The sequence below is a fragment of the Heptranchias perlo genome, chromosome 10, assembly GCF_035084215.1.
Source record: "Heptranchias perlo isolate sHepPer1 chromosome 10, sHepPer1.hap1, whole genome shotgun sequence".
Classification (NCBI taxonomy): Eukaryota; Metazoa; Chordata; class Chondrichthyes; order Hexanchiformes; family Hexanchidae; genus Heptranchias; species Heptranchias perlo.
The window spans coordinates 50,841,312-50,858,512 of NC_090334.1; the positions used below are offsets into that span (position 1 = coordinate 50,841,312).

Genomic DNA, 17,201 nt, shown 5'->3' on the forward strand with positions numbered 1-17,201 from the left:
AACTGTAGTAAAACTTCCTTACTCTTGTACTCCAACTCCCTTGCAATAAAGGCCAACATGCCATTTGCCTTCCTAATTACTTGCTGTACCTGTATACTAACTTTTTGTGTTTCTTGTACGAGGACACCCAAGTCTCTCTGAACACCAACATTTAATAGTTTCTCACCATTTAAAAAATATTCTGTTTTTCTATTCTTCCTACCAAAGTTAATAACCTCACATTTCCCCACATTATACTCCATCTGCCACCTTCTTGCCCACTCACTTAACCTGTCTATATCCCTTTGCAGACTGTGTCCTCCTCACAGCTTACTTTCCCATCTAGCTTTGTATCATCAGCAAACTTGGATACATTACACTCTATCCCTTCATCTAAGTCATTAATATAGATTTGTTTGCCCTAGTCAATACTTGCGAAACACAAGCTCCGGCTAGTATTTCTGTGACTTCTGGAGGCTGCTCAAAACAGGCCGACAAACTTGGAAATTTTTTTGTATTTTGTGGAGTCGGAAGGAACAGTTGCTCCTCCTAGATCCATAAAACAACTGCGGGCTGCTACCGGCTCACCCTCACCGCCCCCCCCCGATCGCCTCTCCCCCTCCCTTCCAGACTTACCTCTGAGACTTGGCGTGGGCCGAAGTTCACAAGGCTCCAACAGGCATGCTGCGTCAGGCACCTAATTGGGCCCTGCAACTCGCCTGATTTATTCTGATGAGACCAGAGGATGAATTTACTTTAGTCTTTGGGCCTTTCCGTTCCGGCGTGCTGTCGCTGCACGCCGATGGAATCATGGCTGATTTAGGGCACTAAGGGAATTTAGGCCTCTTTATTCCTGCAAGTTCATAGATGTTAGATTCGTTCCCCTTCTTTCCCCCCACCCCACAAATACACTAATCATAAAATTGTATCAAAATGGCTTGCACCAATTAAATTCTTCCAAAATATTTGCAAGAGATATGTGCAAACTGGTAAGTGAAACCAGTTAGGGAGTCTGGAAAGAGCTCTTTATGTAATTAAAAGAGCAAATTAAAAGTCTTCAAATGTCAACAACGCATGGTGCTCAAAAGGTAATTTTCTGGCTTCATGCTCTCTACAGGAAGCCCTCCCCGCTGTGTATAATTTTCCGACCAAAATGGATGGAAACTCATGTACAGCATACTCACGAATTTCCGATATATAGTTCTGGCAGGTGAGGCGCTCTGCTGGGATCAAAAAGTGAGAAAATGATTCCTTAATCCAAACCTGAAATAATGATTTTCCTGCAATTGGGAATCAATGCAATATATACACCGGTGAGGATATTCGGATATTCCAGTAATTTACTGTAAAATATAAACTGCTGCAATTGTAGGTCCTCTTAACTTTCAATAATGCCCATGACTCTCGCAAAATCACTTTCAGTTTCAAGGCACAAACTTTAGAATCTGATATATATATTTTAAACAACATTGAAATATAAGGGAATGATGGAACACTGGGAATTCGCTCTTACAAGCCACAACACCATACTAAACTCAACAGGATTACAGTTTGTGGGGGGGGGGGGGGGGGAGAAAAGAGAAAACAGTAGAAAATGTCAGATGTTTCCAAACATTTAAAAACTATTGGTATTCATTTGCATCAATTCCACTTCTAGCATGTTTGATGTTTCATGATGTAGGGATGAGGAATCCCATAGCACAGAATGTCGCAACTGGCTGCGGTAGTGTGGCAGCAGGGGGTAGCAATGAAAACTGTTTAAAAAGGGGAAAATATATTCAAAAAAGTTCAGTCTGGTCTGTCCCATATACAACTGTATTTAAATGCTGCTCTATAACTGGAGTGGAATATCAACTGTAACCTACAAATAAAGCCCATGTAAACAAGAAAGAGAGGAGGAGGAACAGTATCTTTTTCTTGTAGCGCTTCAGTACTCAGCACTGAATATTAACCACTCATGATTTGCTGATATCCACACGTGGCATTGGCTGAACTGTAAATGTCCATAAGCACAAAAGCAAAGTCAAGGACATAGCCCATTGGAGCTCATCCCTGACAAACAGAAGGGCAGAAAGAGATAGAGACAGAAAGACAAGACTTGCAATTTTATAGTGACTTTCATGACCTCAGGACGTCCCAAAGCACTTTACAGCCAATTAGGCACTTTTTTTGAAGTATAGTCACTGTTGCACCTGCCGCTTTGTAGCTGAGTGATGGAAGGTAAACATAGGGCAAGCATGGGGAGGCACTCACAAAGAGCATAAGAGATCCCTCCCAGTGAAAAAATGCCTGACCTTCATTTAGTATCTCCACACAGAGGCACAGCTGAGATTGAAAATGCACCATGTGGGGCAAATGTAGGCCCAAGCCTGCTTTCTATTACCCCACAGCACAGTATGCCATAGCTGCAACATGCTGCACTGCCTGACAGTAGTTTTTGTTTAAAAATCACATGCGATCTTCAGCTTTTTCTCTATACTCAAGGAAAGGTAAAGAGGTTTTATGGAGTACTATACTCCCGCTATTAGAGAAGAATCAACTAATGCTGAGTGGTAGGTCATTCTTACTCCTCGTTCAATGATATTTATAGTGTATCGTAATGTGGACATAATGAAGGATTTGCTTTCTTCCACACAGAACACTTGCCCAGACTTGTTCAGCATTATAATTATGTCAGGATACAAAAATCCTTCTCTAACATTACTAGGAGGTACACAAGTGTTTTTACTGGGCCATTCACTAGTTTGGGTTTCAGGGTGGCTTTCCTCACAAACTATATGTACAGGTGTCCTCCAATCACAAACTGCATTTTATGTTTTTCTTTGCCGAAGGCATAGATAAAAACAACATAAAGAGGTCCTTGTATGTCTAGTCACTTAACCTTTCAGCAGCTGTATACAAGAATAAAGCACACAATACAGTGCACTGGTGCATAACTGTTTTACCAGTAAACATTTACCAGGACTTTTCATTTGACAAATTGGGTTGTAGGACAAAAACTAATCTATATTCACAATAATATAAAGTTGAGGGATGCTTGGAGAGGTTAGACAATAATGTTTAAACTAGTTGACTCCAGTTGACAGGTAAACAATTAAGAGATTACCATTCACAATGTGGATATGGATGAACCTCCTCACTGTTTGGCAACCACCCACCCGCACTCCCCCTTGCCCACCCCCAACTTGGTCATTAGCAAATTTTGAGATTCATGCTCCCTATGCTCAAATCCAAACCATCCATATATACCAAGAGCAAGAGTGAACGCAGACTGACCCCTGGGTTTCTGACCCACCATTTCCAAACATTCTCTATCCCATGCAGCACTCGTTTACCTTTGTTGTTCCTGTCTGTCAGCCATGCAGCTACATTTCCTCTTACACCATACACCTAAATTTTTGTAACTAGCCTTCTGTTAGACATCTTACTGAATGCCTCCTGACGATCCATATACACTACATCTACTGCATTCTCTTCAGCTACCCAAATGGCCACTTCTTCAAAAAATGATTACATTTAAACACATCCTACAAGATGTCTGCATTTAAATTGAATGGCTTAGCCCCTCCCTTGGATACCTGGCTGAGAAAAAGGCCTCAAATTTCCACACGGCCAATTGCAACATGTTGCACTTTAAAGCCAGTGGAAAATGAGTTGTGCCCACCATAGAAAAGATACAGCACAGAAGGGGGCCATTCGGCCCATCATGTCCACGCCGGCTCGAAGAACAACCAGGTGCCCATTCTAATCCCACCTTCCAGCACCGGTCCGTAGCCCTGCAGCTTACAGCATTTAGGTGCAGGTCCAGGTACTTTTTAAAAAAAAAAAGAGTTGATGGTCCCTGCCTCTACCACCAATTCAAGCAGCGAATTCCATACACCCACCACCCTCTGGGTAAAAATGTTTTTCCTCATGTCCCCTCCAATCCTTCCGCCAATCAGCTTAAATCTATGTCCTCTAGTTCTTGAACTCTCCGCTAGGGGAAACAGGTACTTCCTGTCTACTCTATCTGGGCCTCTCATAATTTTGTACACCTCAATCAAGTCTCCCCTCAGCCTCCTCTGCTCCAAAGAAAACAACCCCAGCCTATCCAATCTCTCCTCGTAGCTGCAATTTTCAAGCCCTGGCAACATTCTTGTACATCTTCTCTGCACTCTCTCCAGAGCAATTACGTCCTTCCTGTAATGTGGTGACCAGAACTGCGCAAAATACTCCAGCTGTGGCCTTACCAACATTTTATACAGTTCCATCATTACATCCCTGCTTTTGTATTCTATACCTCGGCTAATAACGGAGTGCATTCCGTATGCCTTCTTCACAACCTTATCTACCTGTACTGCCACCTTCAGGGACCTGTGCACATGCACTTCAAGGTCTCTCACTATATTCCCTTTTACTGTTTGCCCTCCCTAAGTGCATTACCTTACTCTTCTCCGGGTTGAACTCCATGGTCGAGAGAGGTATTTATATCAGAATTTCTTGGCTCAGCTCATATGCATATCCATTGGAGAAGTGATTGGCATAAAAGCTGTGTGAAATGGGAGTAATATGCTGGGCAGCCTTTAAAAAGACAGTTCTGACTGAAGATCGCATCAGCAGGCTTGGGGAGCAGGAGGTCAGTAAGGAACAGTACTTGGCCCAGTCAGCTGACCATCAGTCAGCTTGACTGCATATCTCATTACTGTTTTTGCGCCACTTTTCAAGAATGTCTACCAAAGGAGCAGCTAGTAAAGGCAGCCAAACAAAGAATCAGGGCATGGCACAGAAGCAGAAAAGAAGATTCCAAAATTTCAGGGAAATGGACTTGTAAACCCTCCTGGATGAGAATGAACTCAGGAGAGACAGACTGCTGGATGTCCACGGCCGGAAATCTGCCAAAAATGTCACTCATGTTATCTAGAGGGAGGTGGCTCTGGCACTGAGTACCGACTCTCTCACCCCGAAGACTGCAGACCAATGCTTTAAAAAGTTCAATGACTTGACGGTGGCAGGTGTTGACTGTTTTTAATATTTTTGTTCAACTAGTGATAACATTAGGCAATGTGGTTTGGAGATTTATCGAGTCCAATAGATCATAGAAAGTTATGGCACAGAAGGAGGCCATTCAGCCTATCGCGTCGGCCAAAAAAGAGCTATTCAGCTTAATCCCACTTTCCAGCACTTGGTCTGTAACCCTGTAGGTTACAGCACTTCAGGTGCACATTCAAGTACTTTTAAATATGATGAGGGTTTCTGCCTCTACCACCCTTACAGGCAGTGAGTTCCAGACCCCCACCACCCTGTGGGTGTAAAAATTTCTCCTCAGCTCCCCTCTAATCCTTCTACCAATTACTTTAAATTTATGCCCCCTGGTCACTGATCCCTCTGCTAAGGGAAATAGCAAGGAATCTTACAACACCAGGTTATCATCCAACAATTTTATTTTAAAATCACAAGCTTTCGGAGATTATCCCCTTCGTCAAGTGAATGACTCATTCACCTGACGAAGGGGATAATCTCCGAAAGCTTGTGATTTTAAAATAAAATTGTTGGACGATAACCTGGTGTTGTAAGATTCCTTGCATTTGTCCACCCCAGTACATCACCGGCATCTCCACATCAAGGGAAATAGGTCCTCCCTATCCACTCTATCTAGTCCCATCATAATTTGGTATACCTCAATTAAATCTTCCCTCAGCCTCCTTTGTTCCAAAGAAAACAACCACAGCCTATCCAATCTTTTCTCGAGCCCTGGCAACATCCTCGTAAAACTCCTCTGTACCCTCTCTAGTGTAATCGCATCTTTCTTGTAATGTGGTGATCAGAACTGTACGCAGTACTCAAGCTCTGGCCTAACCAATGTTTTATACAGTTCTAACATATTCTCCCTGCTCTTATATTCTATGCCTCGGCTAATAAAGAAAGTATCCCATATGCCTTTTTAACCACCTTATCTACCTGTCCTGCTACCTTCAGGGATCTGTGGACATGCACTCGAAGGTCCCTTTGTTCCTCTACACCTCTCAGTATCCTCCCATTTATTGTGCATTCCCTGGTCTTGTTTGCCCTCTCAAAATCAATAACCTCACACTTCTCTGGATTGAATTCCATTTGCCACTTTTCTGCCCACCTGACCAGTCCATTGATATCTTCCTGCAGTCCACTGCATTCTTCCTCACTATTAACTACACAGCCAATTTTTGTATCATCTGCAAACTTCTTGATCAAGCCCCCCACATTCAAGTCCAGATCATTAATATATACCACAAAAAGCAAGGGACCCCACTGGAAACAGCCTTCCAGTCGCAAAATCATCCATCAACCATTACCTTTTGCTTCTTGCCACTGAGCCAATTTTGGATCCAACTAGCCACTTTCCCTTGGATCCCATGGGCTTTTAATTTTGTGACCAGTCTGCCAAGTGGGACCTTGTCAAAAGCCTTAATAAAATCTATGTACACTACATCAAATGCGCTACCCTCATCGACCCTCCTTGTTACCTCCACAAAACATTCAATCAGGTTAGTCAGACACGACCTTCCCTTAACAAATCCATGCTGACTGTCCTTGATTAACCCATGCCTTTCTAAATGACAATTTATGCTGTCCCTCAGAATCAGTTCCATTATTTTTTCAACAACCTAGGTTAGACTGACTGGTCTATAATTACTCAGTCTATCTCTTTCTCCCTTTTTAAACAACGGTTCAATGTTAGCAGTCTTCCAATCCTCCGGCACCAAGCCTGTAGGCAGGGGGGATTGGAAAATGATGGTCAGAGCCTCCGCTATTTCCTCCCTTGCTTCTCTTAACAGCCTGGGATACATTTCACCCGGGCTTGGCGATTTATCTACTTTCAAAGATGCTAATCCCTTAATACTTCCTCTCTCTCTGTTTATCCCAAACAATATTTCACATTCCTCCTCAACTACAATCTCTGCATCATCCCCCTCTTTTGTGAAGACAGACGCAAAGTATTCATTAAGAACCATGCCCACATCTTCCGCCTCCACGCATAGGTTGCCTTTTTGGTTTCTAATAGGCCCTAATCTTTCCTTAGTTAGTCTCTTGCTATTTATGTATTTATAAAACATTTTTGAGTTTTCCTTAATTTTACTTGCCAGTACTTTTACATGCCCTCTCTTTGCTTTCTTAATTTCCTTCTTAATTTCACTCCTGCACTTTCTGTACTCCTCTCAGCTTTCTGCAATATTAAGCTCTTGACATCTGACATAAGCTTCCCTTTTTTGCCTTATCTTAACCCATTTGCTCCTCGTCATCCAGGGGGCTCTAGACGTGGCAGTCCCACCCTTTTTCTTAGTGGGAACATATTTACTCTGAACCCCTTGAATCTCCCCCTAGAATGCCTTCCACTGCTCTGAAACTGATTTCAAAGGAATTAGGAGCTGTTTCCAGTCTACTTTTGCTAATGATGTGGAGATGCCGGTGATGGACTGGGGTTGACAATTGTAAACAATTTTACAACACCAAGTTATAGTCCAGCAATTTTATTTTAAATTCACAAGCTTTCGGAGACTTCCTCCTTCCTCAGGTAAATGTACTTTTGCTAAATCACTTCTCAGCTTAGTAAAATTGGCCTTTCCCTAATTTAGAACTTTTACTCCTTTTCTATCTCTGTCCTTTTCCATAACTATGCTAAATCTAACTGAATTATGGGGCCCGATATTAGGAGGACAGCGGGTTAGCAGCGGGGGGTCGACTGGGCGCCCAGTGAAATCGGGGTGCTCCACACGCGATTGCAGCTTGATTGAAGGTACTTACCCTTGCTTCCGGGTTTCGCGCTGGAAAGCTGCGCAGCAGGCGGACTGCGCTTGCGCAGCATAGGCTGTCAAGCTGGAGGAGCCCTATTTAAAGGGGCAGTCCTCCACTGACTGATGCTGCAGAAAATAGGAAAAATTACAGCATGGAGCAGCTCAGGGGGAAGGCTGCTCCCAGGTTTAATGATGCCTCACTCCAGGTCTTATTGGATGGGGTGAGGAGGAGGGTGAGGACAGAGATCTTCCCCCCGGCAGGCGGGAGGAAGTGGCCTGCCTCTGCCACCACGAAGGCCTGGCTCGAGGTGGCAGAGGAGGTCACCAGCACCACCAACATATCGCCCACCTGCATACAGTGCAGGAGGCGCTTCAATGACCTAAGTAGGCCAGCCGAAGTGAGTACACTTACTCATTCCCCTACACTCCGTCTGCCACATCACTGCCCCCACCCACATCTCCTTCTGCACCGCCAACACTACTCTGTCACATCACTCCTCACACCCACTCAAAGCTCATCCTCATCTTACCTGCACTTACTCACCTCGCTAGTACTCATCCCACCTTTACCACTCAACCCAATCCTCATACAATCTCATACTCACCCTTTCATGTATCTCTTTCACGGTCAGCCTCACTCAACCTGCCGCTACCTGTGCTGCAGCCACAGAGGGCGTGCATCACATACGTGCAGTAGGAAGCGTAAGGCAAACGTGTCGTGAGCATGAAGGGGATGCACAAGGGTGTTTGAGGGTTTGTCATGGTTTTTACTTATATTTAATTTCTGATCAACTCACATTACATATTATATTGTCACCACTACTGCCACATCTTTGCGAATCTTGTCTGGTTTGTGCAATAATGCCCTTTCCTGAGGATCACAATGAAGGCCCACACCTGATGCCACCCATTGTGTCACTGCAGAGTGGGTGTAGGTGTATTTGCAGGGCTCTTTTGTGCAGACGACTGAGAGACGTCGGCGATGTCCCCGGTGGCACCCTGGAAGGATGCGAAGGAGAAGTTGTTGAGGGCAGTGGTGACTTTGACAGCAACAAGTAAGAAGATGGTGCTCGGGCCAGTTGGAAGCAGCTCGGCATGAAGGAGGCTGCAGATGTCCACGACTACATGTCAAGCGACTCTGAGCCTCCATGTGCATTGCTGCTCAGAGAGGTCCAGGAAGCTGAGCCTCGGTCTGTAGACCCAGTGGCGAGGGTAGTGCCTTCTGCGACGCATCTCTCTCTGCCGTTGCCCTCCCTCCTGCTGTGCAGGTGAATGTGTCACAGCACTGTGTTGTGGAGCTCCACGTGTCAGAGGTGGACGGCGTGGCTGGCGAGGCTGTTCGTCCTCCGAGGAGGTTATGACCGCAGCTACGGCGGCCCCCATCCGGAAGATGTACATTTGAGGGGGTCCGCAAGGTAGGTAAATGTGTCTGGACACTGGGGTAAGTGTGCAAGTTGGTGAATTTTATTGTTAGGAGGAGGGTGGTGGAGGCCAAACTTTGTCCAAAGTGACAGACTGGCCTCCTGTAATGAGTGAGGGTCTCCCACCTCCACCTGCCAAATGGACCTTTGCAGCTGCCACAGGCTGATGGCTGCAACACGTCCATTTCAACTGGGAGTGTTTCCCCCAGTACGGGAAACAGTCCCAGTTGACTTGAAAATCCCACCCCTCCTAAAATATCAGATCAATCAGGTCTGTAAACGACCTGAAGTACCTGGTTAATTACTTTAAGTGGCATCCCGCCGGCTTTAATTGCCAGCGGGAGTCCCACACGCGGGGGCTGCACGCACATGTCAGCGCATCACTGGGGAACCCGGAAGTGGACAGGTTGGAGCCGGGCTCCGGACCCGCCCGGGAATCCCCGATTTTCGGAGCCCCTCCGCCACGAACGCACCCACTCGGGATGCGAAAATCACTATCAGCAAAATCCTCTCCCACTGATACTCCTTCTACCTGCCCAGCTTCATTCCCTAAAACTAAATCCAGAACTGCCCCCCTCTTGTTGAGCTTGCTACACACTGGCTAAAAATGTTCTCCTGAATGCAATTTAAGAATTCTGCACCCTCTATACCTATTGCACTGATTGTATCCCAGTTAATATTAGGGTAGTTGAAATCCCCTATTACTGCCCTATTGTTTATGCACTTCTCAGAAATTTGCCTACATATTTGCTCTTCTATCTCCCTGTGACTGTTTGGGGGTCTATAATACACTCCCAGCAGTGAGACTGCCCCTTTTTTGTTCTTTAGCTCAACCCATATGGCCTCATTTAATGATCCTTCGAACATATCATCCCTCCTCACAGCCATAATTGTTTCTTTACCCAATATTGCCATGCCCCTCCTTTTTTATCCCCCTCTCTATCTCGTCTGAAAACCCTGTAACCAGAAACGTTGAGCTGCTGTTCCTGCCCCTGTTTAAGCCACGTTTAAGATGAAGGCAGCTGAATTAACATACATCGTGTCTCTTGATATTAAATTTAATTTCCTCACACAATTGTGCCCAGTAGTTCCTGTAATTAAGCCCCCTGATCAGCACTCACCATTTAAACGAAAACATGAAAAACTTCACAGTTAACTTCAATTTTTGTCAAGAGTGAAAAGAAAGGAAAAACTTGCATTCATATAGCACCTTTCACGACACCCCAAAGCGCTTTACAGCCAATTCATTACTTTGACGTGTAGTTACTGTTGTAATGTAGGGAAATGCTGCAGCTAACTTGTGCGGAGCAAGGTTCCACAAACAGCAATGAGATAAATGACCAATTAAAGTTTTAGTGTGTTGGTTCAGGGATTAATGTTGGCCAAGACACTGCGAGAACTCCCTTGCTCTTCTTCGAATAGTGCCATGGGATCCTTAACATCCACCTAAGGGGACAGGCGGGTCCTAGTTTAATATCTCATTTTAAAGACAGCACCTCTGAGTGCAGCAATCCCTCAGTACTGCACTGACGTGTCAACCTAAATTACACGCTCAAATCTCTGGAGTGGGCCTTGAACATACGACCTTCTCCCTCAGAAGCAAAAGTGCTACCACTCAGTCAAGGCTAACACCTTAGTGAGGAGAGAATTCCTCCTGTGAATAATTTTGCCAAAAAAAAATTAGCATCAATACAACTAAATATTTCATAATTCTGAACAAATATATATTCCATTGAGGAATAAAATCTACACGGGAAAAGTGATCCATCCATGGCTAACTAAAGAAGTTAAAGATAGTATTAGATTAAAAGAAGAGGCTTCTAATGTTGCCAAGAAGAGTAGTAAGCCTGAAAATTGGGAGAGTTTTAGATATCAGCAAAGGATGACCAAAAAATTGATAATGAGGGAGAAATTTTTTTTAGAAGGTCTCTCTCCTTCTCCCTGTAGCTATATCTCTCTCCCTTTCAAACACTTTCTCTTCTTGTCTTCACTTTCTGATTTCAACACTCACACTTTCTCCCTTTTTTTTATATAAATCTCTCTTCTCTTCTATTTGTTTCCCCACTGTATCTGTGTGCCTTCCTCACATGCTCCCTTACTGAGAGGAGAGGCCAGGGGTTGGCAGAGGGAATCTGGAAGCTGTTGCAACATCTGTGGGAAAGAGTGAAAATAGGGGTCTCGGCTTTAGCTGGGGTCAAGCCTGGGGAGGAATTACCAGATTATGGCATTTGTGAAGAAAGGGTTTCTCTATTCCCATTTCAACCACAGGGTAAATCTTTCTGTCCCCATTCTGCAAGTCGTGCTCTCCTCTTTTCTCTTCCCACTTAACAAAATGTCTCTATTTCCCCTGCTCTTATGGTTGCCCCTCCTCCCTCAACACAATCTCTCCCACTCTCACTTCCCCAGCTTCCTCCAGTGCACACACCACCAGATGGTCTAACCCCATTTTACTTATAAACAGTAATAAATCAGGTGCTCCGGCAAAAGTTGATCTACCCTCAAAATAAATACCATGGAAATTGTCATCTTTTTATCTTACATTTTGGTTTAATTATTTCTTCAAACTCTGAAGGTGCTTTCATAAATATTCAAGAACAGTCAGCAAAACTTTTTCCTCCATATGCATTTTGTAATAATGCAACAAAGGTAACTCTCCTTGGAGGAATTCTAAGTTTGAAAATAATAGGTTCCCACTGGAATGTTCTAACAAATGACTGGTGCTCCTTGGCACCCTATCATTTCACTGTATACATAAAGACACACTTTTTGTGGGATGTATCGAGACCTGGGCCAGGATTATCCCCTCAGTCATGGTGTTCTGGCAGGGCCGGACCTCTACCCGCCTCTCCGACATTATCCAGGAAATTGGGTTGGGGTTCAACACTCATACATGGTGGGCTCTCTGTGGGATTCCTGCCACCAAGAGAGAGCCCACCATTGCAGCAGTCCCAATGCCACATCAGAAGAGATGGCTGGGCAGTTAAAGGAGCAAAAATGCCCGAAGGTCAGCATCCCGACAGTCCTTGCAGAGGTCAAGGCCTACACAAGGTAAGTAACTGGAGGCTGGAATATTGAGGCCTGCACTGAAAGGTCAGTGGGGGCTGGAATGGAGGGAGAGGAGGCTACTACAAGGCACTCTCCCTCTATTGAGGAGCCAAAAGTCTTTACCGCTGCTTCTTGTGACATACTATTCCTATGGTGGTCCTGGGAAGTAGTGGCAAATGGGGAGGACGGGAGGGAAGGAGAGGCCAGTAGAGAACAGGAAACCTCAGTTGGGGCTGAGGCGCAAGGTTAGGCTTCAATTCCCGAATTTTACGTCATTCTCGGCGTGATCCCACCTGATCTCATGGAGGAGAATCGTGCCCATGGTCTTTCAAAGCAGGTACAGCAAGTATTCAGTAAAAATCTAACTGTGCTGACTTCCTGAGATTTATGAAATGGGATCAAACGCACAAACTTCTGCCACAATATGAGTTACATTTCAAAGGCTGTAACTTGTAGTAGAATGTTTAGTTTCCTGTACCTGAATCTCACAGCATTCTTCAGTGGTGTGTCGCCATACCGATCTTTGGCATAAACAGTGGCTCCATGCCCGAGCAGATACTGCACAACTGGTAGATGTCCCTCACAAGCTGCCACATGCAGTGGGGTCCGTCCGTCATAATCGTCGCTGCACAAGTTCCCGCCCTGAAAAGCATTTTTTTTTAAAATTAATGCATCAGAAAAAAAGTGAATTGAAGGTTTGCCCTCCTAAAATGTTATACCTTTGTCTTGTTATTTTAGGGCTTACTCTTTGATACAATATTAATTCTAACTAGATGGGGAGAAGTTAAATGCACCCTGTGGTGTTATAACTAGCTATACGGACTAGAGGTCCCAGATTCAATTCCCCGTCTGTACTGATACTGATCTCATGGCACGAATCAGCTGGGATACTAAAATTGGCCTCATTATTCCTGGAATTGAGGAGTGGAAAAATTAGTCACCATTTACATCGAATTTACAGCACCGAAGCAGGCCTTTCGGCCGAACTTGTCTGTGCCGGTGTTAATGCTCCACACTAGCCTCCTCCCACTCCTGCTCCTACTCCTATTTCTTATGTTCTTATGTTCACCCCACCGCATCTAACCCTATCGGTTTTGATCGCTAACCCGAGATTCTTGCTGGTTAGCATGCAGGTGTGGATGTCTGGTGAGCACAGAATTGAGCTCGACTGTGATGCATTCAATGCCTGAATAGCCTACTGCTACTTGTTGTCTAAGCTCACACACGATGAATGAAGAATTAGGCGATCTGCACCCCAGCGGGGGTTAATGCCTTTGAGAGAGGTTGGGAGAAAAGGATAGAAAATAGATAAACAGAACCTTCAGTGCTGTAAATCTGAAATAACAACAGTAAATGTACAAAATACTCTTTAGGAGAAGTGTATGAATGAGAAAATTTGGTTAATTATTTGGGTGGAACACATGATCAAGAAGTATTTTCTCTTTCAGATGCTGACTCATCAGCTGTGTACTTCAATACAGCATTTTTACATCAGTTTAAAATAAACAAACCTCATGTGAGACCAGAGATCAGAAGAAACTTTATTCTTAGAAACTTTATTTCCAAGAAAATATTGCAAACATTGAACAGGCTCCCAACAAAAGCAGTTTTGTGTTGCTTGACTCCTTTAAGAAAGAGCTGGATAAATACCTAGCTCGGAACAGGACTAGATGTTAGAGAGACAGGTATTGTCTAAAATGATCACAAACTCCATGTTAAACAATAATCTACTGCTGCTGGGGCTGGGGACAAATGTTGTCTTGGGAGCAACAGACCAGGGATAAATAGTGGAGATGTGACGATAGATGAATATTCTGGAGTTCCCTGAATTGCCTTCAAAGATGAGGAAGTGTTTATGAAGAATTTTCCTTCAGGGTACCTAGGTGAAATGAAGTAATGACTGAGCACACTTAACAGTCTGTGGAAGGAGTGGGCTTGATGGGCCAAATGGTCTTTTCTTGTTTGTGATTTCCTAGTCTATGGATGTGCCACAGTTTCCTGAACATTGGGAAGACTGAAGCCATCGTCTTCGGCCTCAGCCACAAACTCCGCATCCATGCCACCGATTCCATCGCTCTCCCCAGCCAGTGTCTCAGGCTGAACCAGGCTGTTCAAGGTGTTGACTGACCCCAGGATACATTTCCACAGGCTGGTACCTCACTCAAGCAGCCACCGTTGTGTGTGAGCCTAGGCAGGCTGTTCAACCGTAGCGATCTAATCATATCCTCATCCAACATCTACAAGCATGCACTTTCTAGAAGAAGTTCCTGAATTGCAATCAGGAGTTGGAACGTTGCCTGATTTTTTTCCCTTCACCCTCAACTCGGGGGCGCTAAAACATATTGTTTTAGTTGAAATTAGGATGCGCATCCAAGACCAGGGATTAAAGGATTGCTTTTCTTCATAACCTGTAAATTTGCTATTTTTCACTGATCACTACTGACATTTTTTTTTTAAACAGGAGATGTGTGTCAGCATTACCCAAATCACTCCGTAAGAGTATAGGTACTTCAGAACAGAATGCCAAGATTAATCTAAATAAGGCGACTTGAGCATACACTGTACTGTGGGTATTAAAAGTCTTGCATATGGGACCCTCTCCCAGTACATATTAACTTTACTTTCTATGTCAACCTTTTAGACAAAAAAAACCTGTGTCAACATGTCGCAACAAAAATGCCCTATGTAAAAATGGGATTAGGACTACTGCTCGTACAGAAGATAAACACCAATTCAGACTGGTTGGGCAAAATGACCTATTTCTGTGATGTGATTTCTTTGCAATTCTTTTCTAAGTGAGCGCTAGTCAGTTCAGACTTGCAAAATGAAGGTCAGCCTATAATACAGGCAAAGTTTGATAATTTATTATTTTTCATATTACAAGGGGCAATAGGAAATAGGTAAATCTCGTTGTGATAATGACATTCTGTTCAGTCACATATTTCATATAAAATAAACCAGTTCTTTGGTTTTCAATTGGCCTCATCTCACAAGAGTGCTTATCGTTCCAATTTTGAGAAGATGGAGATTACAGAATCCAGTACATACGGTGAGGTGTTGTTACAGCCCACGGCCATGCTATTGTATAACTAGATATTGGGCAGTAAAGGTACTCTCCAGATTATAAGAAACGTGGGGTCTGCTTATAGGAGTGACTGGTGACACGGAGACTGATAGAATATCTAATACAGACCCAAAATTTGTAACACCACTATTAATAAAACCAAGAATCCCATATAAGAACATAAGAAATAGGAGCAGGGGCAGGCAATAGGGCCCCTCGAGCCTGCTCTGTCATTCAATAAGATCATGGTGGATTATCTATCTTAACTCCACTTGCCTGCCCGATCCCCATATCCCTCGATTCCCTTAGTGTTTAAAAATCTATCGATCTCAGTCTTGAATATACTCAATGACTGAGCATCCACAGCCCTTTGGGGTAGAGAATTCCAAAGATTCACAACCCTTTGAGTGAAGAAATTTTTCCTCATCTCAGTCCTAAATGGCTGACCCCTTATCTTGAGACTATTACCCCGAGTACTAGACTCTCCAGCTAGGGGCAACAGCCTCTCAGCATCTACCCTGTCAAACCTTCGAAGAATTTTATACATTTTAATGAGATCACCTCTCATTCTTCTAAACTCCAAAGAATATAAGCCCATTCTACTCAATCTCTCCTCATAGGACAACCCTCTCATCCCAGGAATCAATCTAGTGAACCTTTGCTACACTGCCTATAAGGCAAGTATATCCTTCCTTAGTTAAGGAGACCAAAACTGTACACAGTACTCCAGAAGTGGTCTCACCAGACCCCTATATAATTGCAGCAAGACGTCCTTACTCTTGCACTCCAACCCCTTGCAATAAAGGCTAACATACCATTTGCCTTCCTAATTGCTTGCTATACCTGCATGTTAACTTTCTGTGAGTCTTGTACAGGGACACCCAAATCCCTCTGACTACCAACATTTCTTAGTCTCTCATCTTTTAAAAATATTCTGCTTTTCTATTCTTCCAACTAAAGTGGATAATTTCACATTTCCCCACATTATACTCCATCTGCCACCTTCTTGTACACTCACTTAATCTGTCTATATCCCTTTGCAGCCTCTTTGCATCCTCCTCACAGCTTACTTTCCCACCTAGCTTTATATCGTCAGCATACTTAGATACATTACACTCGGTCACCTCATCTAAGTCATTGATATATATTGTAAACAGCTGAGGCCCAAGCAACGATCCTTGCAATAGCCCACTAGTTACCGCATGCCAGCCTGAAAATGACTCTGTTTTCTGTCTGTTAACCAATCCTCAATCCATGCTAATATATTACCCCCAATCCCATGAGCCCTAATCTTGTGTAACAACCTGGTGTGGCACCTTATCAAATGCTTTTTGAAAATCCAAAGATATTACATTCACTGGTTCCCTCTTATCTACCCTAGTAGTTACACCCTCAAAGAATTCTAATAGATTTGTCAAACACGATTTCCCTTTTATAAAACCCCGTGTTGACTCTGTCTAATCATATTATGATTTTCTAAGTGCCCTGTTACCACGTCCTTAATAATATTCTAGCATTTTCCCTACTACTGACGTCAGGCTAACTGGCCTATAGTTCCCTGTTTTCTCTCTCCCTTCTTTCCTGAATAGCTGGGTTACATTTGCTACCTTCCATTCATGGGGACCATTTTAGAATCTAGGAAATTCTGCAAGATCAAAACCAATGCATCCACTATCTCTGCACCCACCTTTTTTAAAACCCTAGGATGTAAGCCATCTGGTCCTGGGGATTTGTCGGCTTTTAGTCCCATTAATTTCTCCAGTACTTTTTCTTTTACTAATATTAATTAATTCAAGTTCCTCACTCACATTAAACCCTTGGCTCCCCGCTATTTCTGGTATGTTTTTTGTGTCTTCTACTGTGAAGACTGATAGGAACATACAAAATATTTGTTTAACATCTCTGTCATTTCCTTATTTCCCATTATAATTTCTCCTGTCTCTG

At 43.7% G+C, this 17,201-nt stretch overlaps 1 protein-coding gene across 3 annotated transcripts in view; it reads right to left on the reverse strand.

Moving 5' to 3' along the window:
- The window catches only part of aspg (asparaginase homolog (S. cerevisiae)), a 102,538-nt gene that overhangs the window by 24,029 nt on the left and 61,308 nt on the right, over nt 1-17,201 (reverse strand). For all 3 annotated transcript variants that reach the window (XM_067991719.1, XM_067991718.1, XM_067991717.1), the window contains exon 12: nt 12,672-12,835. In XM_067991719.1, the coding sequence (XP_067847820.1) occupies nt 12,672-12,835 (164 nt within the window). The remainder of the gene's footprint in view (nt 1-12,671; nt 12,836-17,201) is intronic.